Here is a 24,655-nt window from a genome sequence, read left to right as displayed (position 1 = left end):
CTCTGAGCTCTCAGCAAGAGGCATGAGCCTGCTACTCCTGCTCTCGAAGAACTGTCAGTCTGTCGAGGAGACAAGGAGACAGATGAACATGACCTGAGGGGAAAGGACAAATTCTCCAAGATCATCGATGTGGAATTGAGCAAGGTCTTCCTTTCTTGGCTTCCCTCATACCCCATTAGAAAACTCGAAGAGAACATTTCAAAAGAAGATGCTTCTAAGATTCCTGATGGAATCATTAAGAGGATTTGAAACATGCCAAATATAGGACAGCTGATGTTGTCAGATTTTAGAAGACAATAAATGTGGATATCATCTGGGAAAAAAATGCTTGGCGATTTTTTTTTTACAGCTTGTGTCAAAGAGATTTCATGCTTAAGACTAGAACTTTGTAGGTTTAAAACTTAGAAATGGGAAAAGAAATTGTGTCCATGAGTAATAAGATAAAGCTTCGAACATATGGGTGTCAAGGTTTCTGTCAATCCTTGGCCAAATCCCAACCTAGGAGAATGTTAACTATCCGGTGACCAGGGTCTCCCCTGATCCTTTTTTCCATTGACGATGTATGGAGTTTTGAAAATAAGGCCACCCACCCTTGTGGGGAACCATGTGTGATGAAGATGGTAACCTCCACTGCTGGGACCTGGCCTTGCCTGGGGTGGCTCTTCTTTAACTGCAAAGTAGAGGTCGCAAATGAGGCAAATCGAGTGTTGGCTACGCATATGCTTTGTTCACTCATGGTTTTACTAGCAACATCTTTCTAGATTTTTCTGGCTTCTGTTTTTCTAAGAAAATGAGATCTGGAGCAGTACCTGCTTGCATTCCTACATGACTGGAAGAGGCTAGTTCCCAGTTGCAGAAGCCTCTCTCAACCAGAACAGGCTTCATCTGCATCTTATCCCACATCTGCTGTTGATTGGCTTTGCTGATTTACATCACTTGCTTAAACCATGTAGGCATTTGAATTTGCAGCTCCTGGTCTAGAAAATTCCAAAGTGAGAGAGAATGGCTGGGGTTCCCAGGGTAGAAGCCTTCAGGAAACCCTCAGAAATGGTGTGTGCTGTCCTGGGGACCAGGATGTTTTGCCTGATACTTTTGGATGTAGGCAGTGGTCCCCAGGGGAGAGACACAGAATCACTTTGGACTGGTTAGGCCATCAGAGACACTGCTTTTAGGGTACTTAACCTCATGACCGGTGATTAAGTATCTACCTTGCAGTGCAGAGGATGTGGGTTCGATCCCTGGTCGGGGAGCTATGATCCCACATGTTGAGGAGCAGCTAAGCCGGTATGCCACAGCTAGAGTCTGGTGATCCTGTGTGATGCAACAAAGATCCTGCATGCCACAACTAAGACCCTATGCAGTCAAATGTATAAATATTTTAAAAAAATTAAAACAGACCCAGCAATCCCACTGCTGGGCATACACACTGAGGAAACCAGAATTGAAAGAGACACGTGTACCCCAGTGTTCATCACAGCACTGTTTACAATAGCCAGGATATGGAAGCAACCTAGATATCCATCGGCAGATGAATGGATAAGAAAGCTGTGGTACATATACACAATGGAATATTACTCAGTTATTAAAAAGAATGCATTTGAATCAGTTCTAATGAGGTGGATGAAACTGGAGCCTGCTATACAGAGTGAAGTAAGTCAGAAAGAAAAACACCAATATATTATATTAATGCAAATATATGGAATTTAGAAAGATGGTAATGATGACACTATATGCGAGACAGCAAAAGAGACACAGATGTAAAGAACAGACTTTTGGACTCAGTGGGAGAAGGTGAGGGTGGGATGATTTGAGAGAATAGCATCGAAACATGTATATTATCATATGTGAAATAGATCACCAGTCCAGGTTCGATGCATGAGACAGGGTGCTCAGGGCTGGTGCATTGGGATGACCCTGAGGGATGGGATGGGGAGGGAGGTGGGAGGGGGGTTCAGGATGGGGAACACATGTACACCCATGGCTGATTTATGTCACTTTATGGCAAAAACCACTATGATATTGTAAAGTAATTAGCCTCCAATTTAAATAAGTAAATTAAAAAAGAATTTAAAAAAGGCCCTGCTGTGGGTGGGAGTACATGGAAAAGGCTGATGACTGCTGATTAAGAGAAGCCTTGGACACTGACCTCTTTGAATCCTCCCAACACTAGGCTTAGGTGGACCCACCACCTGCCTCATTCATACACTAGCCCGGGAGCTTTGTCCCTGGACGAGGCTTGAGAGAAAGGATAGGATGGGTTTTGAAGAATGAGGAGAATTTGTAATGTTGGAGGAGATGGAGAGAACATTCCAGAAAGAGGGCACGACAGAGTGAAATACAGGTGGTGGGAATGAGTGTGCCATGAGAAAGGGACACTTAGGAAACCAGACTGACAAAAGCAGAGGGGAAGCGTGGAAGTTGGCTAGTTGGCTCTTCAATCTGTTCTTTTTTTAAAAATGTTATTTATTAATATTTATTTAGGCTGCACTGGATCTTCATTGCTGTACAAGGGCTTCCTCTGGTTGCAGCAAGCAGAGGCTACTCTCTGGTTGCCATGCGTGGGCTTCTTATTGCAAGTGGCTTCTCTTGCTGCAGAGGACAGACTCTAAAGTGTAGGCTTCAGAGATAATTGTGGCACGTGAGTTCAGTAGTTGTGGTACACAAGCTTAGTTGCCCCGTAGCATGTGGAATCTTCCCTGATCAGGGATATAACCTGTGTCCCCTGCATTGGCAGACAGATTCTCAACCACTCAATGCTAGGCTGAAAATTTCTTGTTGCTCAGTCTCTTAGTTACATCCAAGTCTTTGGCAAATGAGACTGGTAAAAGAGTCATCCAGGTTGACTTGCCCCATGGCCCAAAGTCCAGTCTGAGTTTGATTTTGCTAATAAGCCAAAGGGGGATGAGTAGTTCCCAGTAAGCAATTCATGATGTCTTGGATGCTATGCTGCAAAATTGAGTTACTGGGTCACTCAGGAGGTATTCTCTGGGCATCAAAGAACCGTGGTATCGAGGTCAAAGCTGTACAAGAAAAGATTGGAGTAGTCATTGCATAGCCATAGAGGGAACCAAAGATGATAAATCAGACACATAAGACAACAGCTTATTCAGTTTGAAGGAGAAAACTGAGAAGAAAAACTAATATTTATTAAATTTCCCATGGGTGTTTTCACTTAATCCTCCTAGTGATTTCATGATTCTCCAAATATTAACCAGCAGTTTACCACGTGCTGATTTTCTCTGATGGCTCAGATGGTAAAGAATCTGCCAGCAAGTTATGAGAGCCGGGTTCAATCTCTGGGTCAGGAAGATCGCCTGGAGAAGGAAATGGCAGCCCACTCCAGTATTCTTGCCTGAAGAATCCCACGGACAGAGGAGCCTGGCAGGCTACAGCCCATGGGGTTGCAAAGAGTCACACATGACTGATTACCTATCACTTTCACTTTAACCATGTGCTGAACTAGGCACTGGGATACGATGGCGAATAAAGCAGACAAGCTGCTTCACTATTGAGCTTACAGGCTAGTGAAGGAGGCAAAATAATAACCAGAGGAACAAATAATGTCAGGTGGAAATAAGTGCAGTGAGGAGACATACAGCTCAGCCAGGGGATGGAGAGTGATGAGAGAGGTGTCACCAGGAAGCAGCTTCATCATCACCACTTTTCTGCCGGGGACGCTGAGGCAGGCAGGCTGGGATCCAGTGCAGCCAGGTGGTAATTGGCAGAACCTGGCCTCTGATTCAGGTCGAGCCCCAGAGCATATAGTTGGGAAGTCTTCCAGCTGGGACCTGGGGAACCACTTAACATCTGCCTTTAAGTGGAGACCAAGCATCTCATGTCGGACTCCGCATATGAGAAGAAGGCAACCTCGATGGCGTCAAGCTCCTTTGAATTTTGCCAGTCTGCTGTATCAGGGACCAGCCACCTGGTTTTTGCCATGACTTCCTGGTCTTCACTGGCCAATAGTCATTGAAACACAGGGATTGTGTTCCATTCTATGAGCTGTCTGGGCCAGCACCAGTTTACAGGCAGGATGGAGAGACGGTTGAGGGGTTGTAGGCTCTAGAATCCAATGGCTTGGGTTTCAGTGCTTATTCTCTCACTCACTGGTGTATGAACTTGACAAGTTAGCCTCTGTGTGGCCAAGTGTCCTCCCCTGGAAAGCAGGACTAATCCTAATTTCTGCCTTAGTGCCTAGATGTGCGGTCTCTGAGATAATACAGGTAATAGGAGTACAGAAAGCCCATAATAAATGCTCACTCTGTGTATTGGTTCTCTTAGTGTCTTTTATGGAGTCTTTGTCTCCTTTGATGTGTTCACATTTGCAGAGCTAGCCTCAGAAAAATGTATTATTTTTTTTCCACGCCGAAACCTCACATTCACACGTTTGTAAACTGTGAGCAGCCTGGTGGTGTGGCTAGGGATCGTGTTCCCCCAATGGCACATTTCTAAAGCACAGCCTCCTCAGAAGTGTATCTTCCCATTTGACGTGCTTTTGCAGACTGCACAAAGTGAAACTGGTCAGACTCCTAATTGTTACCGTGGTCCAGAGCCAGAATCCAGTCGTCTTGTTGACAAAGAATTTGGTACAGAGAACGGTAACCAGCTGTTCCCCATCTCCAGTGAGCAGAGAGTCAGAGGAAATGGGTTTAAGCTGCGTGAAGGATTTGGGTTATTCATGCCAGAATTTCCTGACAGTGAAGGTTGCTGAACATTAGGACTGGATTAGAGAAAGAGGTTAGAGAATTCCCGTCTGCGGAGACTTTGCAAGCATATGTTTGTCTGTGTGATTACTACACACACTGCCTTCTACCAGCACTCTCTGCCTTGTCTCTCTCTCTGGTGCTTGGAACCAAATGAACTTTATCTGAAGGACGAGGGAGGAGGAGGCTGGGCTGAAGAAAAGGGAAGAGGCCGCCTGGTTAACTGGTCTTTGGCATTCTGGTGAGGACACATGAGCATTAACAGCCTTGGGCTAGAAAGCCCACCTGGGCCAGATGAGATGCAAAGGTGGTCAGATTTAAGACTTGGATGGACGTGGAGGACACAGGCTGGCCCTGAAGAAGGCAGACCCATAGGAGAATCAGCTGATTTTCATTGCAGGGTCGGTGGGAACTCACACTGTTGCCAGACTTTGATTCCCCAAAGGAGTATGAATTCTAGGGAGTCTAACAGTTCTGGCATGCATGCATGCTAAGTTGCATCAGTTATGTCTGACTCTGTGCGACCCTATGGACTAGAGCCCACCAGGCTCCTCTACCCATGGGATCCTCCCAGCAAGAATACTGGGTTGCCATTTCCTTCTCCAGGGGATCTTCCTGACCCAGGGATCGAATTGGCATCTCTGACATCCTGCATTGGCAGGCGGGTTCTTTACCACTAACACCACCTGGGAAAAGATTCTGATGACTAACTTTTAAAAAGCCAGTTACATATGGGCCAAGCCAAAGTAAGGAGGTCAAAATTCAAAGTGCAGGACTCTCTTCTGTGACCTTGGCTCTGTTGGTCTGGTCAGCAAGGAGAAGGTTAAGCCTTTCTCCAAGTTCAAATAAGCACTTGAAGCCGCAGAATTCCTCTTTTAAAATGAGAACCTCTGGGGACTTCCCTGGTAGTCCAGTGGCTTAGACGCCTCACTCCTAATGCAGGGAGCCCGGGTTCAATCCCTAGTCAGGGAACTAGACCCCACACGCCGCAAATAAAGAGTTTGCATGCTATAACTAAAGGTCCTGCATGCTTCAGTGAAGAGAAGATCCCGAGTTCTGCAACTAAGACCTGGTGCAGCCAAGTAAATAAATACATATCTTTTTAAAAATTAGTTTGTGAGCCTGTAAGAGTGAATAGGAAAATTTTCTAAAAAAATTTAAGAATTAAGATAAAATCAGAAACTCTATATTCACGGGTTGAACCATAAGAACTTGCTATTTTGTACATCAAGAATGATCAAATATTGTTAATTTAATTTACCTCAATCTAAAGTAATCATTTACTATTCAAGAAAAATAATACTAAATGGAAACCATGTTTTTTCCTGCAGCATCAAAAACTGCTGCCTCCTCTGGGTCATCCTTCTCTTCTCTTCCCATCTTCCATGTCATTATAGGCTGCCACCTTTGTCACTCAGTGGACATCAGTTTGACCAAACTCCGGGAGATGGTGAAGGACAGGGAAGCCTGGCATGCTGCAGTCCATGGGGTTGCAAAGAGTCTGACACAATTTAGCTACTGAACATCTTTCTACAAATATCATTAGTTTGAAATCATCTAGGCATAACTGAGGATAAGAAAATTGTTACTAGACAGATGGCCATATTCTCAGAGCAGGAAGAGTTCTGTTTCAGCCAGGATCCATAATGCTTCTGGGAGAAATTGCTTACTGATGGTTTCAGTCTCTTGAACACAAGGCGTGTTGGGGGAGACATGAGTGGCAGACTGCCTCATAGGAACCAGAAAGGGAGCTTCCACCTCGGATGCCATGTTCTCTGCCCCCCTCAGCCTGACCCCTGGCGAGGGTATGGGATGCCAAGTGTTGGTCATGTTACAGGAGAAAGATGGATATTAGAAGAACAACCTTGATACCTCTCTGGCCTCCCAGTGTGTCCTAGAACTCCAACTCTGATGGAAGGATTTCTCCAGTCAGTTCTGAGAGCTCTCTGGATAAACCGGGTGACACAATTTTTTAACCATTTAGTATACTGTCTGTGTGCATAGTCGGTTCAATTCTTTGCAACCCCATGGACTGTAGCCCCACAGGCTCCGCTGTCCATGGGGATCCTCCAGGCAAGAATACTGGAATAGGTTGCCATGCCCCCGTCTAGGGGAATCATCCCAATCCAGGGATCGAACCCAGGTCTCCCACATTGCGGGCTGATTGTTTACCTTCTGAGCCACCAGGGAGAATACTGGAGTGAGTAGGTAGCTTAACCCTTTTCCAGGGGATCTTCCCAACTCAGGAATCGAACCAGGGTCTCTTGCATTGCAGGCAGATTCTTTGCCAGCTGAGCCATCAGGGAAAGTTTACTCTCTACTGATTTATAATTAGCAACTTTTTTTTGGCATATTTTCTTTATAACATCAAAAAGGTTAATTGCAGTTCATAATTAATTGGGATTAATTGGAATTAATTGATGGGAACTCATAATTAATTGGAATTTCATCCTTGCCCCAATTTCTTCACTTTTAGTAAAAGTAGCAAATGAGTAAAAACCATACTTAAGGGATGGGGTGGGGGTGCTGAAAGCAGAGACTTAATAAAACTCACTGAAGCAAAATTCCAGAAACAACTTTCAGAATACCTACTAAATCAATCATCTGAGAGGTGTTTTGAAGGAAGAGAAATGCCCTATAAAGTGACTTGTGTATTTTCTTCATGGGGCTTTAAAAAAAGTGTAATCTATTCCTCATTATGTTGATGGTGAATATTTTGAAAGTCATAATTCTATTTCAAAAACAGCTGTGACCACACACAACACTATCCAGCTGCCGCTTTATCTAGTCTAATAAGTATGTAAAAACTCATTTGGATGTGTCCAAGGAATCTAAACCCTCTTTGCTGACTGTAGCTGGCTCAAAAACTGCAGAATCATCTGAGGGCTGAGCCCAGGGCACAGCCACCCCTGGGTGCTTCCTTCTCTTATCAGAAGAGAAAGAATCCAGTGCTTCTTTGCTTTTCATAGACTGCTGCTTCAGCAGCTTTATGCCTCAGATTTTAGACTGATGGTATTGCAAAGGTCTCACTGGAAGGACTTAGGCTGAAACTGAAGCTCCAATACTTTGGCCACCTGATGCAAAGAGCCGACTCATCGGAAAAGACCCTGATGCTGGTAAAGATTGAAGCCAGAAGGAGAAGGGGGCAGCAGAAGATGAGACGGTTAGCATCACCAACTCAAAGGACATGAGTCTGTGCAAATTCTGGGAGATAGTGGAGGACAGAGGAGCCTGGTATGCTGCAGTTCATGAGATTGAAAGTAGTTGGACACAAATTAGCGATTGAACAACAACAACAACATTGCAATGGCACTAAAAGTAAAAGGATAATATACACTGATTTAAAAATATGTTCTCATGTTCACTGAACAGGGATGCATGGAATCTTACTGCCTTAGTTCAGTTCAGTTGCTCAGTCGTGTCCGACTCTTTGCAACCCCATGGACTGCAGCACGCCAGGCTTCCCTGTCCATTACCAACTCTCAGAGCTTGCTCAAACTCATGACCTTCGAGTCGGTGATGCCATCCAACCATTTCATCCTCTGTCATCCCCTTTTCCTCCCATCTTCAATCTTTCCCAGCATCAGGATCTTTTCCAATGAGTCAGTTTTTCACATTAGGTGGCCAAAGTATTGGGGTTTCAGCTTCAGCATCAGTCCTTCCAATGAATATTCAGGACTGATCTCCTTTAGGACAGATTTCTCTTGGACTGGTTGGATCTCTTTGCTGTCCAAGGGACTCTCAAGAGTCTTCTCCAAAACCAGTTCAAAAACATCAATTCTTTGGCGCTCAGCTTTCTTTATAGCCCAACTCTCACATCCATACATGACCACTGGAAAAACCATAGCTTTGACTATATGGACCTTTGTGGGCAAAGTAATGTCTCTGCTTTCTAATATGCTGTTTAAGTTGGTCATAGCTTTTCTTCCAAGGAGCAAGCGTCTTTTAATTTCATGGCTGCAGTCACCATCTGCAGTGATTTTGGAGCCCCCCAAAATAAAGTCTCTCACTGTTTCCACTGTTTCCCCATCTATTTCCCATGAAGTGATGGGACCAGATGCCTTGTTCTTAGTTTTCTGAATGTTGAGCTTTAAGCCAACTTTTTCACTCTCCTCTTTCACTTTCATCAAGAGGCTCTTTAGTTCTTCTTTGCTTTCTGCCATAAGGGTGATGTCATCTGCATATCTGAGGTTGATATTTCTCCCAGCAAGCTCTTGATTCCAGCTTGTGCTTCATGCACCCCGGAATTTTGCATGATGTTTTCTGCAAATAAGTTAAATAAGCAGGGTGACAATATATAGCCTTGACATACTCCTTTCCCAATTTGGAACCAGTCTGTTGTTCCATGTCCAGTTCTAACTGTTGCTTCTTGACCTGCATACGGATTTCTCAGGAGGCAGGTCAGGTGGTCTGGTATTCCCATCTCTTTAAGAATTTTCTACAGTTTGTTGTGATCCACACACTCAAAGGTTTTGGGGTAGTCAATAAAGCAGAAGTAGATGTTTTTATGGAACTCTCTTGCTTTTCTCTTGGAACTTACTGCCGAGGCCTGGTTGTTTAGTGCCTGACGGGGTACAGCAATTCTGTTTATTTGTTGTTTACTGGCTGCACCAGGTCTTAGTTGCGGTACATGGGATCTTTGATCCCTGTGGTAGCATGCATTTATTTTTCAATTTTTTATTGGAATATAGTTACTTTACCATGTTGTGTTCGTTTCTGCTGTACAGAAAGTGAATTAGCTATACACGTACATATATCCCCTCTTTTTTTTTAGATTTCCTTCCCAATCAGATCATCACAGAGCACTGAGCAGAGTTCCCTGTGCCATATAGTATGTTCTCATTAGTTACCTATTTTATACATAGCAGTGTATATAATGTCAATCCCAGTCCCAATCCATCCCACCCTCATGCCACATTTGTTCTCAATGTCTGTGTCTCTATTTCTGCTTTGCAAATAGGTTCATCTATAACATTTTCCTATTTTCCACATATATGCCTTGATATATGATATTTGTTTTTCACAATGAGAGTTTTTGACTAGCTAGAAAGTCAGGCAAGTCTGAGCCTGAGTTGCCTACTCTGAAAGTGAAGTGATCAGACTAAGCAGTGGAACTTGTAAAAAACCAGACCAATTGAACCTCCCCCCAGACCTAGTAAGTCAGATTGTAAGAGTGGAGTCCAAACATGTATATTTTGCACACCTGCCTGGGTGGTCATTATGAACTTCTGCGTGGTTCTAAGGCCCCTTCCACCCAGAGCCTGTGGTTCACTCTTCGTTTTCGTGTCTGTTCGCTCAACAAGTGTTTCTTGTGTGCTTGCTATGTGGTGGGCAGAACATGGCCGCTGTGCTGGATGTTAGGGTTTCCACAGGAAGTCAGAGGTCAGGCTTCCAGCTTTCCAGGCGCTTGCAGTCCAGTGTAGGCAAGGAAACAAGTCCAAGGGTAAAAAGCACTCAAGTGGGGTACAAATTAGAAAGACAATATCACATAGTCACACAATGCAGCTGCGGAGAAAGTTGCCAGAGAAGGCATCTCGCAGGGGAAACCCTGAGGGGCTGGCATCTCAAAGATGAGAAGGAGCCAGCCACACAGAGACCTGCTCAATAAAGAAGATGGGAACTGCTCATCATGCTGAAGGAACAAGTAGTGAACGAAGGCCAGGGTGGCTGGTCTATGAACCGAGGTGGGCAGAGACGCAGGAAAAAAGAGCAGTGGTCAGATCTCAGGCCCTTGACCATGGTCAGACATTTGGACTTTATTCTGAGTGCACTGAGAAGCGACTGGGGATGGGGGTGGTTCAGTCTGCTTGTTTTGAGATGTGAATCGATTCTCTTTGATTGATATTAATTGATTGAATAAAGTCATTTTGGCTGTTCTGTCATACTTGACAGGTGGATTTATGAAATTATTGCTTGATATTTGATCAGCTTGGCTACTTTTCACCTTTTTAAAATGTGGTTTTTGTTTATTCACAAAGCCGTGAAGCTGTGTAGATTGTACATCAGTTACTATCTGCTTTTTGAATTTAAAGATAAGTTGATTCAAGTTGCAAACACATGGCTATATAAGAAATCATAGTCCCAAGAACAGAGTGAGTATAGGAAGGCTTGGTGGGACCTCAAGGAAAACACAGAAACTCTCTTAATTCGGCATTTCCAATAGAACTTCCTATGAATTTGGGAAGGTTCTGTATCTGTGCTTGTCCATGTGCGTAGCCATTACTCACATGTGGCTGCTGAGCCCTTGAAATGCGACTAGTACAACTGAGTAACTGGAATTTTTATCTAATTACATTTACACTTAAATAGCCACATCTGGCTACAATACTGGCCAGTACAACTGCAGAGCAACTTACAAATTCACAGTCTTATCTGAGATCATTCTCCCTATCTCCCCTACCACCCCAGCTTCCAAAATGTTGGAAAGTTTGAAGCATCTGCTATTGCTTGTATTGTTGTATTTAAACTTAATCCTCACTACAAAGGAAAAATTGCTACGTTCCCATAGGGAATCCAGATGACAGAGGTTCCACATATAGGATGGGGAGCCATTCTAGAAATACATCTGAGCGGCGTCTACTTGGTTGGCACCAGGCGTGGGTGACATCTGTGTGCTCAGAGGAGAGCAAAGTAAACTCATGAGCTTGGCCTCAGTTTCACGGCTCACACAGAATAAAAATAATTCCAATATTTTTGAGAGGGCCTGATAAGTATGGTTGCTTCTCCTGCTCACACTGGGGTCCCATGTGACACAAGAGCAAAATCACCCCTTCTAATAATCTGTCACCAAACTATCAGTTGAGAAGAATCAAAGAGCCACGAAAGATTCTTTAAACTCTTACTGTTCAACTCATTAAATTCCTCCTCTCCCTAAAGGTCCATTTAAGCTGTTTCTGTTATTTAAAAAAAAAAGTCTTCAGCAGCTTGTGTGTTTTTTTTCTTGAGAATTTGCTTTTCCATGAGGAAAGACTGAGGACGTGAGGAGAACAGAGAATGAGATGGTTGGAAGGCATCATCGACTCAATGGACATGGGTTTGAGCAAGCTTCGGGAGATGGTGAAGGAGAGAGAAGCCTGGCGTGCTGCAGTCCACGGGGTTACAGAGTCGGACACTGAGCAACTGAACAGCAACGACAGGAGAAGAAAAGTAGCCTGAGAGGACCTTTAAGCTTTATGAATGTTGTAAAATATTCAGTGTTGTATTTTTTTTCATTGTTCTTTATTTCCTGTTTTTCTCTTTTTTTCAATTATCATGTTTTGTAAATACGAGGCATACATGAAGGCACAGTGAAGATGCTTCTTATCCTAAAACTTCTTATACTTTTAGAGCAAAAAAAGATCCTTAGCATTAATTATGTATGAAGCTATGAAAAGATGGGCTGGCCTTTAATGAATAGTTAATATTTACCTATAAAATATGACATGCTCAGGAGAAAACCACAAATATTCACTGACTGCATGACAAACTTAGAAGAAAAAAATAATTGACCTCTAAAATGGTTCGGTTTTAGGACAAGTGCACAAATGGAGAAAAAGATGCCATAGGTCAAAGTAGTTTTTCAAGATATTTATCGAGCTAAAAAAGCATTACATCTTCTTGTACTTTCACTTTCTATTTATTAATGTTAGGCTGCACCGGGTCTTTGTTGCTGTGTTTGGGCTTTTCTCTAGCTGTGTCAAGCGGGGGTACTCTCCAGTTGCAGTGCGAGGGCTTCTCGTGGTGGTGGCTTCTCGTTGCAGAGCATGGGCTCGAGGGTGAGTGGCCTTCAGTAGTTACAGCACTTGGGCTCAGTGGTTGCAACTCCTGGGCTCTGGAGCACATCTCAGTAGTTGTGGCACAGTCTTAGTTGCTCCTCCTACCTTGACATATCGATCTTCATATGACTTGGAAAGCTAGGTTCATAGTTAAAATTCTCAGACCCCAGAGTTCCTCGCTGGCATGCGGTGGTGTCAGGGAGCCAGCCTGTCACTGCCTGGGGCTGCACGATGGAGTCCTGTGTGCCCAGTCTGCTTCCTCACACTAGCCAGCCCTCGGGTCTAGGGGAGTGCACACCAGTGTTCATGCTTCCCAGCTGGCTCAATAGGTAACAGAATCCACCTGCAGTGCAGAAGATGTGGGAGACTCGAGTTCCATCCCTGGGTCAGAAAGATCCCCTGGAGGAGGGCATGGCAACCCACTCCTATATTCTCACCTGGAGAATCCCTTGGACAGAGGAGCCTCGCAGGCTACAGTCCATGGGGTCGCAAAGAGTCGGACCCAACTGAAGTGACTGAGCACGCACGCACGCCAGCAGTCTCATTTACCCTAGGAAGGACGACCCTGAGGGAGAGACCTGCAGAGGCCCTGCCTGCAAGCTCTGGCATTTGGGCAGGGAATGCTGGGCCACCAGGTGTCTGGAGAAGGATCTAGCAGCCTGAGCATCTTCCCTTGCTCAGGGAAGAAGGACACAGCTGGAGGAGGATCAGAGTGGGGTGTCTACATCACAGAGTCCAGGACACGGACCCTGCAGCCTGAGTCTAAGGGCAGCATGGAAGCTTTCATATTTTAAGAGCCAGTGACCATTTCAGTACTGCCCTGCTGGAAGAAACTCTGTTTCCTAACATGCCCCTTAAATCTCACCATCCTAGGACAATAGAGCAGTCTCTTACTGGAGGTGTCCTTCAGTAAGAGTTCTGCAAGTGGTCTCTTTTGCAGTGGGAATCATGAATTTTCAGTTTGGTGTTTCCAAGACTCTTGAGGGCTTTTATTTCTATTTTTAAGTTTTCTTGAGATACAAGTCACATACCATGCAATGCGCCTATCTAAATGGTTTTCAGTATATTCAGAGTTGTACAACTTTCACCAGAAGCCATTTTTAGAGCATTTTCATCCTCCTAAAAAGAAACTCATCTGCATTAGCGCCCCTCCCCCTTTCCTCCCCACCTCAGCTCCAGCTGTGGGCAACCACCGATCTACTTTCTGTCTTAAAGTACTTTTCCCCTTTCATGTGTCCATAGGCCTAGAGAGCACTGTAAAACCTTAGTACATCCATCCAATCTTATTTTTCTCATCAGATGTGGATTTGTGCTTCTCCAACTTCAATGTGTGTGTGTGAATCCCCTGGGGAATCGGGTTAAAATTCCCAGGGATTCCCCAGGTCTGGGGTGGACTTGACATTCTCAACTGCTATCAAGTGACGCCCATGCTCTGGGTCTGGGGACCACATTTCAAAGGATAATGGGTGATGCTGAAGTCATTATTTTAACTGGAGTAACTTCCATTTCCTGGGTTTCCCTGGTGGCTCAGACGATAAGGAGCCTGCCTGCAATGTGGGAGACCCAGGTTTGATCCCTGGAGAAAGAAATGGCAACCCACTCCAGTATTTTTGCCATGGGAAAATCCTATGGATGGAGAAGCCTGGTGGGCTAAAGTCCATGGGGTCGCAAAGAGTTGAACAGGACTGAGCGACGAACACACAAAAACAGCCTCCATTTCAGACGGTGTGGCAACGACTTGTGATTTCAACGGGCTTAGATGGCAGGTTTACATCCCATCTTAGAAAGTGGTGCGGGGGAGGGGAAGGAAGAGTGTGTGTGTGTGTGTGTCGTGTGATTCAGTGGGCAGAGCTTTGCATACATGGACCTCTGTCTACCATTCTGAAATGAGGCCTGTGAGGACCCCAGGCCTCCTTTCTGTCTTTTCTTTCAACCCGTGTTCACCCTGCTTTGTCAGCATCCTTGTGGAAGCAGGCAGAGACACTCCATTGTTTACTTTGGTCTGGTTCCCTTCCTCATCGGGGCTGCAAACCCACATTTCTCTGACCATCTCTGCCTCAGGGTCATCGGTTCTGGTCACACAGCGCTTTCTGGAAATAGTATCCTAGGAAAAGAAATGAGAAGCACATTTTCCACACTGTGGTACTTGCAGTGAGCTCTGTGTCCTCCGGTGTAGGAGCCGTGGTCTCCACTGGCGGGGGAGGCCTCTGAAGCATGTGTCCCTCGGTGACAGAACTGAGCTGCAGCCCAAGGGTTCATTTGGGGTGGGTCTTGACACAGCCTGTGGCATTCGGCCGCCTTCCGTGGAGGAACTCACTTTCTCTGGGTTTCATCAACTTGTTTTTGTTCCTGTGGTTTCTTGCTAAATAACTGTATCCTCAGATCCCACACGGCAGAGCCAAGGCCAGAAACAGAAACCGAGCTTTCTTCATCTTCCATGATGGTCCACGGAGGCCCTGGGAGCACCGATGGGGAACCCGGAGCCCAAGAGGCTCACCCCGGGCTGCAGGTGGCAGAGGCAGGTTGTGTGTGAGACCCTCTAAGAGCAGAGCTTGAGAAGTGGTTTCCCGGCTGTGGTGCAAGTGTGTCTGACCTCTCCTGAGACACATGTCAGCCTGCAAAGATGGGGGAATCACGGAGAAAGGATGAGAATGTGAGCACAGAGCGGGCCGTGCAGAGCACACCTCTGATCATGACACTTCCTGCTCAAACACTCTCAGTGGTCCCCATTACCCACATCCTCCTCGTTACCGCCTTCGGGACTCCGCTCTCTGGTTCTAGTCACCCCTTCCAGCCTTGCTGCCGACGATCCCTGCTATAAATGCCGTACGCTCCAGGCATGTGGACCAGGTTCTGTTCCAGGAGCACTGTGCCTTGCTGCATCCGTACTTCTCAGGCCGTTCCTTCAGCTAGAATGTCCCTGTTCCCTTTCTCTTTCTGTCGCAGTTCCAGCCTCCTGCCAGGACAGCTCCCTTTCCTCCTCCTCTATATCTTTGTTTTTTAAATCTTCTCATCTACTTCCCCTCCTCTGTGCTTTCTCCTATAACCAGACACTTCTGACACTATCCTTAGTATTTATGTGTGTGTGTGTGTGTGTGTGTGTGTGTGTGTGTGTTAGTTGCTCAGTCGTGATGGACTCTTTGTGACCCCATGGACTGTAGCCCGCCAGGCTCCTCTGTCCATGGGATTCTCCAGGCAAGAATATGGGAGTGGGTTGCTATTCCCTTCTCCAGGGGATCTTCCTGACTCAGGGATTGAACTTGGGTCTCCCGGATTGCAGGCAGATTTTTTTACCCACTGAGCCACCTGGGAAACACCTTACTAAAACCATGCAAATACAGCTACCATCTCTTGAGCTCACACTGTGTCTGGTGTGGTGTAGTATGGTTTACATAAGTAACTTCTTTTTATCTTCTAAGGGCCTCTGCAAGGGAGCTGGTATTAGATCTACTGCACAGTTGAAAAATTCAAACTTCCCCAGAGTTGCCCAAGGCTGGTGATTCTTACCAACTGAACTATGAGGGAAGCCCTCATAACTGTGGCCAGTAGGCCACCTTAAACTGTATCCCTGATGCTTCTGCAAAATCTGGCAAAGAGACTTGAAGTCACCAGAAAACGAAACAAGCAAGCCACAGTAAGACCAAAAAATGCAGACAGGTGGTCTCAGGGAATGTTGTTGCTGTTGCACGGTTATCATTGGCAACATTGAGGAATGAGCAAGGTGAGACAGCATCCATGGAACAGTACCTCTGGGGGCTCTAACGGAAGTGGGTGGGAAACTCCAGTAAAGAGGTTCTCGGGTGATAAGATTCTTGGTCATCCAACCTGTGATGTGTTTGCAGTCTTGGTCTGTCCCGGGAGTTGCTATAAGAATGGGTGTGTAAGAAGGGGGAGGGGGGGTCACAGTAAAGGTGGAACAAGAAAAACTTAAATGGTTAAACCTTACCAAAATCATGATCTAAAATAATATAGGGAAATGCTTACAATACAATAAATAATACTTAAAATTTTAAGATTCAGTAGAATCTCAATTTTTGTAAACACAGGCCACATGCTTGGGCACCAGAGAGGAGAAAGACCAATGGGAATATTCATAGGGGTTGAATCTGAGGGTTAGGATACTGGGTAATTTTTACTTTGTACAGCTTTTGAAATCCCGCATGTTCTAGAGTGAAATGTGTTCATCAGAAGAATAACAAGTGATCATCAGATAATCAGGAAAAAAACAAATGATATAAAAAGCCCAAATTTTAACTCAAAAAATTAAAAGCGAAAACAAAACAAAAAACAACCCTCACAGGGCATAAGGAAATCAGTGTGCCCAGAAACAGGCTGGGTGGGGAGGACCATTGTTCTCACCCAGCATGGCTTTCTTCTTAATGTTCTTTTATGCGTGTATGTATAATTTCAAAGCTTTTCCTAAGTTTATTTTTGTGACCAGTGGCTTTAAACTTGCTAAGAGATAGGCTTCCAGAGGGAACTGTGGTTTGAAAATGTGACGGAAATTGATGGAACCTCCCAAGAACTTTTGGTGTAGACAAGGCCTTAGAAGTGTGCAGGGAGTGAGACCCTGTCAGCAGAATGCCCCATCCCTGCTTTCCCTGTGATACCCATCACCATGTAAGAACAGTGCCCCAGAGAGGGGCAGGGAGGGATCAAGAAAGAAAAGCTCACTGCGGTGGCTTCTCTCATTGTGGAGCCTGGCTTTAGGGCACGCGGGCTTCAGCAGTCACAGCACGAGGGCTCACTGGTTGCATCTGCTGGGCTCTAGAGCAGGAACTCAGTAGTTGCGGCCCACAGGCCTAGTTGCTCCATGGCACATGGAAAATCCCGAATCAGGGATCACACCTGTGTCCCCCGCACTGGCAGGCAAGTTCTTAACCACTGGGCCACCAGGGAAGCCTTGTTTTTAAATCTCCGTACATAAAAGGTCACCAAGGAGAAAACTTTAGGTGTATCTGAATAGTTTCTTACATTTTGGTGATGCCTTTTTAAAAGGAAAAAAAAATATTTTTAACTGAGGTATAATTGACAGATAACATTAATTTCAGGTGTACAACAGTGATTTAATACTTGTATATATTGCAAAATGATCATCGCAGTAAGACTAGTGTCCATCACCACCCATAGATACAGAATTTTTTCCCTTGTGGTGTAAACCTTTATGATTTACTCTCAGCAGACTTTCAAATATGCAATGATGGTCTTATTGACTGTAGTCACCATGGCTGAACAGTAATTCCCCATGACTTATTTATTTTATAAATAGAAGTTTATATCTTTGACCGCCTTTACCCATATTTTGGTGGTGCCTTTATAAATCTTTAGCAAATGTTTCTTGAAGGGAATTAGGAGTGGGTGAGTTCATGCTGCCAGGTTAGGGCAGAACTGAGTCAGTCCTTCCAAGTTCTGAGTTCTGAGTATGTGCATCTGGGTAGGGGGTAGAATTCCTGCATTAAAACTAACAAACCCAAGCTTATGACTCCTTCTTGAACATCCTATAGCTCGTCCAAATGTCCTTTTGATAAGTTAATATAAATGAATGAGAAACATCTGCATCAGAAATCTCCCTGAACACACCAGGGCTTAACAATTAAATGGAAGAATGTTTGGCACAGTGTGGTTCAGGTTTTAGCAGATCCAAACTGTTTTGCAAAACAGTTGTTCTGAAGACATTCTGAGAATTTAAAAGGCAGCTGGTTCTCCCACCCGCTCTAAAAATGAGAGTGGTGATTTCTGTTCTTTGTGTCGACTCTGGTTGCTCTTACTGACTGTGGAGGGACTTCTCCTCGCAGAGGCCCTGTCTCTGGTCTCTGCCAAGTGCTGTCCTCGCCTCTCATTCTCTCTTTTCTCTTTCTCTCAATCCTACATTTGGGTCCTCAGCAGATACTCTGTGTTTCAGGCACAGTTCTAACAGCGATGACGAGGCTGCATTTTGTCGAGCTGTGAGATCCAGTTCTAGGTTCAGGTCGAGCATTGTTGTCACCCTGGTTCACAGAATTTAATAATCCTTGTCCCTTTCACCCTTCCTGATGGTGCCCGATATGAGAGCTGGTCTCTGGGGAAAAGAGAAAGAAATTATCAAACATTCAGAGGAGGAGCTGAAATCTGATGGATGGTCCAGAGGAAAGCAAAGCTCAAATTGTGGGAAAGGCTACAACGAAAACGCCACTGTAAATAAAAGCCACGTTCAGTTCAGTTCTCTTGAGCCTCCCTCTTGTTCTGGAACACAGACTGAGTGATCCCAGCAAATGCCAACGAAGCAGATGAAAGTGATTAGTGTGCCATTCCCTTTCAAGCTCTTTTATTCGAAGAAGTTGTCCTTCCATTTTAATTGACTTTCAGTCTCGCCATCGTGAAATTTTAATCACCCGAGCACGGAGACGACATCTCAGATCACCCAACTTGTAATTCTATCTCAACTGCAAGATGAAAGAGGACACCCTCATGCATTCTTGTCCCTTCTGTTTTCCCCTTCAAGGGACACTGTCAATCTTCCTTAGGCTTCCTGAGTGATCATTTAATTTTCTTTGGAGGTTGCAAAGTCTTGATTTCCTAAACTGAAAAAAAAAAACAAAAAGAGTAATTAAAAGTGATGGAAGCATATTAGGAAAGAGATGGAAATTCAAACAAATGGACATCTACCCCACTGGGCAAACAATGCGACTCCACCCCCAGTGGCTTTTAAGTTTAGCACTGCTAGTTAATATTTCTCCACTAAGTTTAAGAAATTAAAAACAAAAGAATTAAAGCATGGCTTTTTCCCTTGGCTTCAGAGCCAAAGCTTGTTTTAGTTTTGTCAGAGTTCAAATAATGAAATTCTAATTTGGAACCTTTCAGGGACTTGCTGTTATTCTCAGCCAAGATGCCAAACCTTAGCTTGATCTTGCTTCTGCTCTTAATTTCATTTCCTCTCTCTCTTTTTCATCTGCCATGTCCTGGCACACAGGCTTGGTTCCTCCTTCGGGGCCTTTTGCTAAGTGGTCTTTCTAACCCTGGACCCCAAAGGAACCAGCTCATTTCCCGATGCAGGGCTCAGCTCAAATGTCTCCTCCTTGGAGAGCATCCCCCAACACACACATATCATTTGGTATCACTTAATCCTGCTTTCATTTCATCATAGTGCTTATTGCTAAACGAAATAATCTCACTTGTTGTCAATCTTCCATCCCTAAAGTGTAAAATGGCTGAGTGGTAAAGAATCTGCCTGTAGTGCAAGAGATGCAGGAGTTGAAGGTTCAGTCCGTGGGGTCGCAAAGAGTCGGACACGACTGAAGTGACTGAGCACAAAGTCTAAGCATTGAATACATGATCTGTGTAGATGTGGCCTCCCTCTGCAAAAGATTTGCCACTTTCAGTTAAAACAAAAAGGAGGGCATTGCTTGGTTTGTACTTGGCGTGTTAACATGCCAGTTGCTGTTTTATAATAACTTGGAGTGTTTATTTTACAAATGCTCCATCTCTGCAGTGTGTCCTTACATGTCCACCAAAGCTAGGCTTTTAGAGACAGGGAGCAAGACCCAAACCTTGCAAAGTGTAGGCTGTAATGAAGAGGCGTCAAGTTCCTTAGATTTGCCCTTCCTCATCTCTAGGCTCTAGATTAGAAATTCTTACTACATGGCTCAGTAGTAAAGAATCTGCCTGCCAGTGCTAGGAGCCACAGGAGATGGGGGTTCAATTCCTGGGTTGGGAAGATCCCCTGGAGAAGGAAATGGCAACCCACAAGAGTATTCTTGCCTGGAGAATCCCATGGACAGAGGAGCCTGGTGGGCTACAGTCCATGGGGTCGCAAAGAGTCAGACACGACTGAGGACACACATGCAGAACGTGGGCAAGGCTAGAGCTTTAGTCCCGAATTGCCTACCTTCCAGGACACTTCTCCCACCATGGAAGGTGTTTCTCCGGAGGCCCCAGTCTCCATAAATGACTGTTAGATTGGAGACCAGGCTGATGTCCCTTGCCTCCCAAAACTGCAAGCACATGAAGTGGTTCCCACCTTGGAAAATGATGCCAAGATGACAGCCCCCGGGAGCTGATGAGAAGAATCCGTGTGTAGGTTGAATGTATAGAAGATGTAACTAGAAATGACAAAGGCTTTCCCAAGTTGGGTTAAAAAAGCAGTTTAGAATTCCCAAAACCATTGATTTTAATGGAATACTCTCCTCTTAGTTTTTTTTTTAAATAATTTGTATTGATTTTTGGCTGTGCTGGTTCTTTGTTGCTGCGTGGGCTTTTCTCTAGTTGGGGGGGCCACTCTCTAGTTGCTGTGTGTGGCCTTCTCATTGCGATGGCTTCTCTGGTGCTGGAGCATGGGCTGGAGGACACTCAGGCTTCAGTAGTTGTGGCACATGGGCTTGGTTGCTCCGTACCATATGAGATCTTCCTGGATCAGGGATTGAACTGGTGTCCCCTGAATTGGCCGGCAGATTCTTTACCACTGAGCCACACCAGTGGCTCAGTGGTAAAGACACCAGCGAAGTCCTCTCTTTTAAAAAAAATTTTATTTATTTTTAATTGGAAGATAATTGACTTACAATATTGTTTTTTGCCATATATCAACACGAATCAGCCATAGGTATACGTTTGTGCCCGTCCTCTTGAACCTCCCTCCCACCTCCCACCCCATCCCACCCCTCTAGGTGGTCACAGAGCACCAGTTTGAGCTCCCTGCATCATACAGCAAATTCCCGACTATCTAATTTTACATATAGTATTGTATGTGTTTCCATGGTACTCTCTCATCTTACCCTCTCCTTCTCAACCCCTCTCTTCTTAGTTTTTATCTTTTCCTCCAAAAGTAAAAAAATGCTGCCTCTGTCTTAGCAGAGAACATAAGGACAGATACTCCGGCCTGCAGAGCCAGAGAACCTTGTCTCCAAGCCAGGATGCAAACGGTAGTACAAGAGCCCTTTTTAGGGAAATGAGATTTCTTTTTCTGTGATGGTCTGAGAGGTTAGGAATGTTTTTCACGCTTCAGAGCTCTTTGACTAATTTTGAATTTGTCATCCAGGAATTTATGCAAACCCTTCTCAGATGAAGGCAGGGAGCCTGGGACGGCTTCTTTTCTTTCTGCATCGTCAGTGGGTCGGTTGATCCACTGCTATTTCGGTGGGATGCCTCTTCCTTGTGCCCTTCCCGTCAGTACCTCCTGTGGTTGAGGGGCACACCAGGGCTCAGTTCCTGCACTCAGCTTGCTGTGGGATCCTCCACGGAATTCACAAACTGCTCCCTCTGGTTTGTCACCAGCATTTTTACCTGTCACTTTGATCATGCTCTCTTACTCTCTTAAACTCCAGTTGAGGCTTCCTCTAACACTGAGAATTAAACCTGAGAACCTTCCATCTGGGTTTAAAAACCCTTCACTGGGAATGTCCTTGCCCCTTGCTACTCAATGTGTGGTCCATGGGTGGGCAACCTGGCCGTATCTGCATCACCCTAGAGCCCATTAGAACTCGCAACCCTGCCGCAGGTGAACTGCATCAAAGTCAGCATTTTTAATAAGATCCAGGTGAGTCACGTGTGTGTTAGAATGGAGAAATGCTTTCTGGGAAATCCTCCCTGCTACCATCATCATTCATGGCCATCAAGTAGGTCTTAGAGCAACATTTCTCCACCTGGCTCTGACCTGATGCTTGGCATATAGCAGAGCAGCACACTCCAATTTAATCTTCCCAGTGTCTCCATGTGGTATGTTGTTATTCCCACTTGCAGAAGGGGAAACTGAGGCCTTTGGGAGATGCTCATTCAGGTAGTGAGTGCTGGAGCAGCCTGGATTTAATCCAAGACACTCTGCCTCCAGAGTTCATGTGCCTAACTATTGGCTCTGCACCCTCCCCTTTTCTGGACTCTTCCCTCCAAGTCTATTAGCTCTGGACTCTCTTGCCTCTTTCTCATTGGTCTGTAAAACTTCTCTAAAGCAAAGCCATGTTGAAGGAAATGCTGCTGTTTGGTGTCTTCTAGAAAAGCTTTGAGTCCTAAAGTTATTTTTAAGGAAGATTGTGCTGTACTCTGTAGAGATTTGATCTCTCAGCCAAGGAGAAGGAGCTCTTTCTACTGCTTCCAATTTAATACAGGCCATGTGGAGCCTCAGATATTACCCTCCCCGGATGTGAACTTCTTCTGGCTGTGTTGAGATAGAGTAGTATCTCAAACTTGACCTTTGGAAGAATCCTTACATTTACAACTCTAATCAGAAAAAAAAATGGAGATAATTCATATGACCTTCAATGACATTGGTGCAGAGTTTATCAAGTCCTTTGAAGACCTTAAGGTCAGAATGTTTATAGCCTGTATAGTCAAGGCCAGAGTTTCGTTACAGGAGGTTAGCTATATGAGGTCAGGAAGAGATTAAGGTCAGTGGTTTTCAAACTGATTATTGAACTGCTTTGAGGGAATATTCCAGAGAAAAACTTGGAGGCTTTGGTGTGAGGTAGTGTCTGAGCTGAAAGAGAGGTTCCCTGGGCCCCACCTCACTTTCAACCAATTAGTTTCAATTTTACATCATTTTGTATAATACGTCCTGGGGTAACATTCTATTTAATGGGCACTTCCCTACTTAGGGTTTTCCTGGCGGCTCACACGGTAAGATCCCTGGGTCAGGAAGATCCCCTGGAAAAGGGAATGGCTACCTATTCCAGTATTCTTGCCTGGAGAATTCCATGGACAGAATTTTCTTTTTGTATATTAAAAGCCAATTAAACTACTCCATCCTTTGCATTTGAGGCTGTTGAGTTTCAAAAAGGCAAATTGACTTCCCCAAGGTCATGTATTGTTTTGGCCAAAAGCTATTTCTTGTATTCCTCCTTTGAAAGCTCAGAAGCTGGGCCAGCTGCCAAGCCTGCTGGACATTCACTTCTTTGCTGTCTGGGTCAGCCCTTCTTACAGTCAGTGGTGCTGACCTGGCCATTTTTCCTTGCATTTAGGACTGTGTGTGTGTTTGGAAAACCAAACACCATTCAGGTGTTTTAGGGGCAAAGCTAAGTCAAGAAGTCATATATTGGCAACATTCTTTGTCTTCATCTTGGGGTGAAGCTGTATGGCTGTCTCACTGTCCTGACTTAGTTATCCATTGAAGGCAGCCTTGCAGAGAACACAGAATATTCCGGTACCTGCAAAACAGAGCAGCTGTTCCCCTCCAAACATTAGTTTACCAAACCCCCCATTTTAGGAGAATGTGCATTTGAGGAATGTGTGACCAAAAGGGAAAGATGGCATTGAAAGACTGAGATCATGTATTTTTCCCTGCTCCTGCAAAAACATTTTTTTCTTTCATTTTCAGGAAAATAAATCAATAGGTGAAACAGACAAAATGAGAATTTCAGTGACAGTTTACAGTTAGTAATGATGGATATATGGGTAATTTCCATCATATCATCTGTTGTTTACTAGAAACTTCTTTAAGGCAGATGATTGGCATACTAAGAGATGTTTTATTTCTAAAAATAGCTCTTCACCCACCTGTATGTTCAGTGCTTGTCCTGATCTTTTGTTTAGAAAATTGGGTGCTAATCACTGCCTCCCTCCTGAGTCTGGGCCCCAGAAATGCAGCCCCACTGCCTGGGATGTAAGCCCTTTGTGTGTGGCCAGTTACGTAGAATGTAGATGTTTCATTCCGGGACTTGATTTTCTGTCAGTTTTTCTCTCTTCTCTCTGCCATTCACTTTACCTACTGTTTCTTTCTCTAACCCCAGTTTCTGCTCCCTCTAATTGTTCCCAGTGGAACCAACACATACCCTGGAACTAAAATTCTTCTTTACAGAGATATATTAAAGTGATACACACTGTGATCTCCTACAAGGGAAACAGATTCTTGTTCTGAAAAGACAAGTACTTAATTATTTATAGTATGTATAATTCCTAAGAATTTGGAGGCAAATATTAGCTCTCAAGCTATTTAGTTACATATAGAGATGTTACCTAAAAACTCCTTTGGCTGCCCTATATACATGTTGGAGGCTTCCCTGATAGCTTAGTTGGTGAAGAATCCTGCACCACAGGAGATCCCGATTTGATTCCTGGGTCAGGAAGATCTGCTGGAGAAGGGATAGGCTACCCACTCCGGTTTTCTGGCCTAGAGAATTCCATGGACTGTATAGTCCATGGGGTCACAAAGAGTTGGACACGACTGAGGGACTTTTACTTCACTTCATATACATGTTGATATTTTTAATTTCACTTTTGCTTTTTGTTTCTAAGATT

General features: G+C 44.6%; 1 protein-coding gene across 6 annotated transcripts in view; it reads left to right on the top strand.

Moving 5' to 3' along the window:
• SGPP2 (sphingosine-1-phosphate phosphatase 2) overlaps positions 1-24,655 on the top strand; it is a 147,464-nt gene that overhangs the window by 26,232 nt on the left and 96,577 nt on the right. The window contains exon 1 of one of the 6 annotated variants that reach the window (XM_086366247.1): positions 21,957-22,044. The exons of 3 other annotated variants lie outside the window; for them this stretch is intronic. Coding sequence is in view for 1 of the 3 variants with exons in the window: in XM_086366219.1 (XP_086222345.1) it covers positions 22,194-22,205 (12 nt within the window). In the remaining 2 variants the exon portion in view is untranslated. Of the gene's footprint in view, positions 1-21,956; positions 22,206-24,655 lie in introns of those variants that run through there. 2 more of the 6 variants (XM_086366236.1, XM_086366219.1) reach the window with 2 other exon arrangements.

The sequence above is a fragment of the Bos grunniens genome, chromosome 2 (genome assembly GCF_055505025.1).
Source record: "Bos grunniens cultivar Pamir isolate PY7600 chromosome 2, Bosgru_T2T1.0, whole genome shotgun sequence".
Lineage (NCBI taxonomy): Eukaryota > Metazoa > Chordata > Mammalia > Artiodactyla > Bovidae > Bos > Bos grunniens.
The sequence above is the reverse complement of the archived record's forward strand: the minus strand, read 5'-3'. Positions and strand labels throughout refer to the sequence as shown.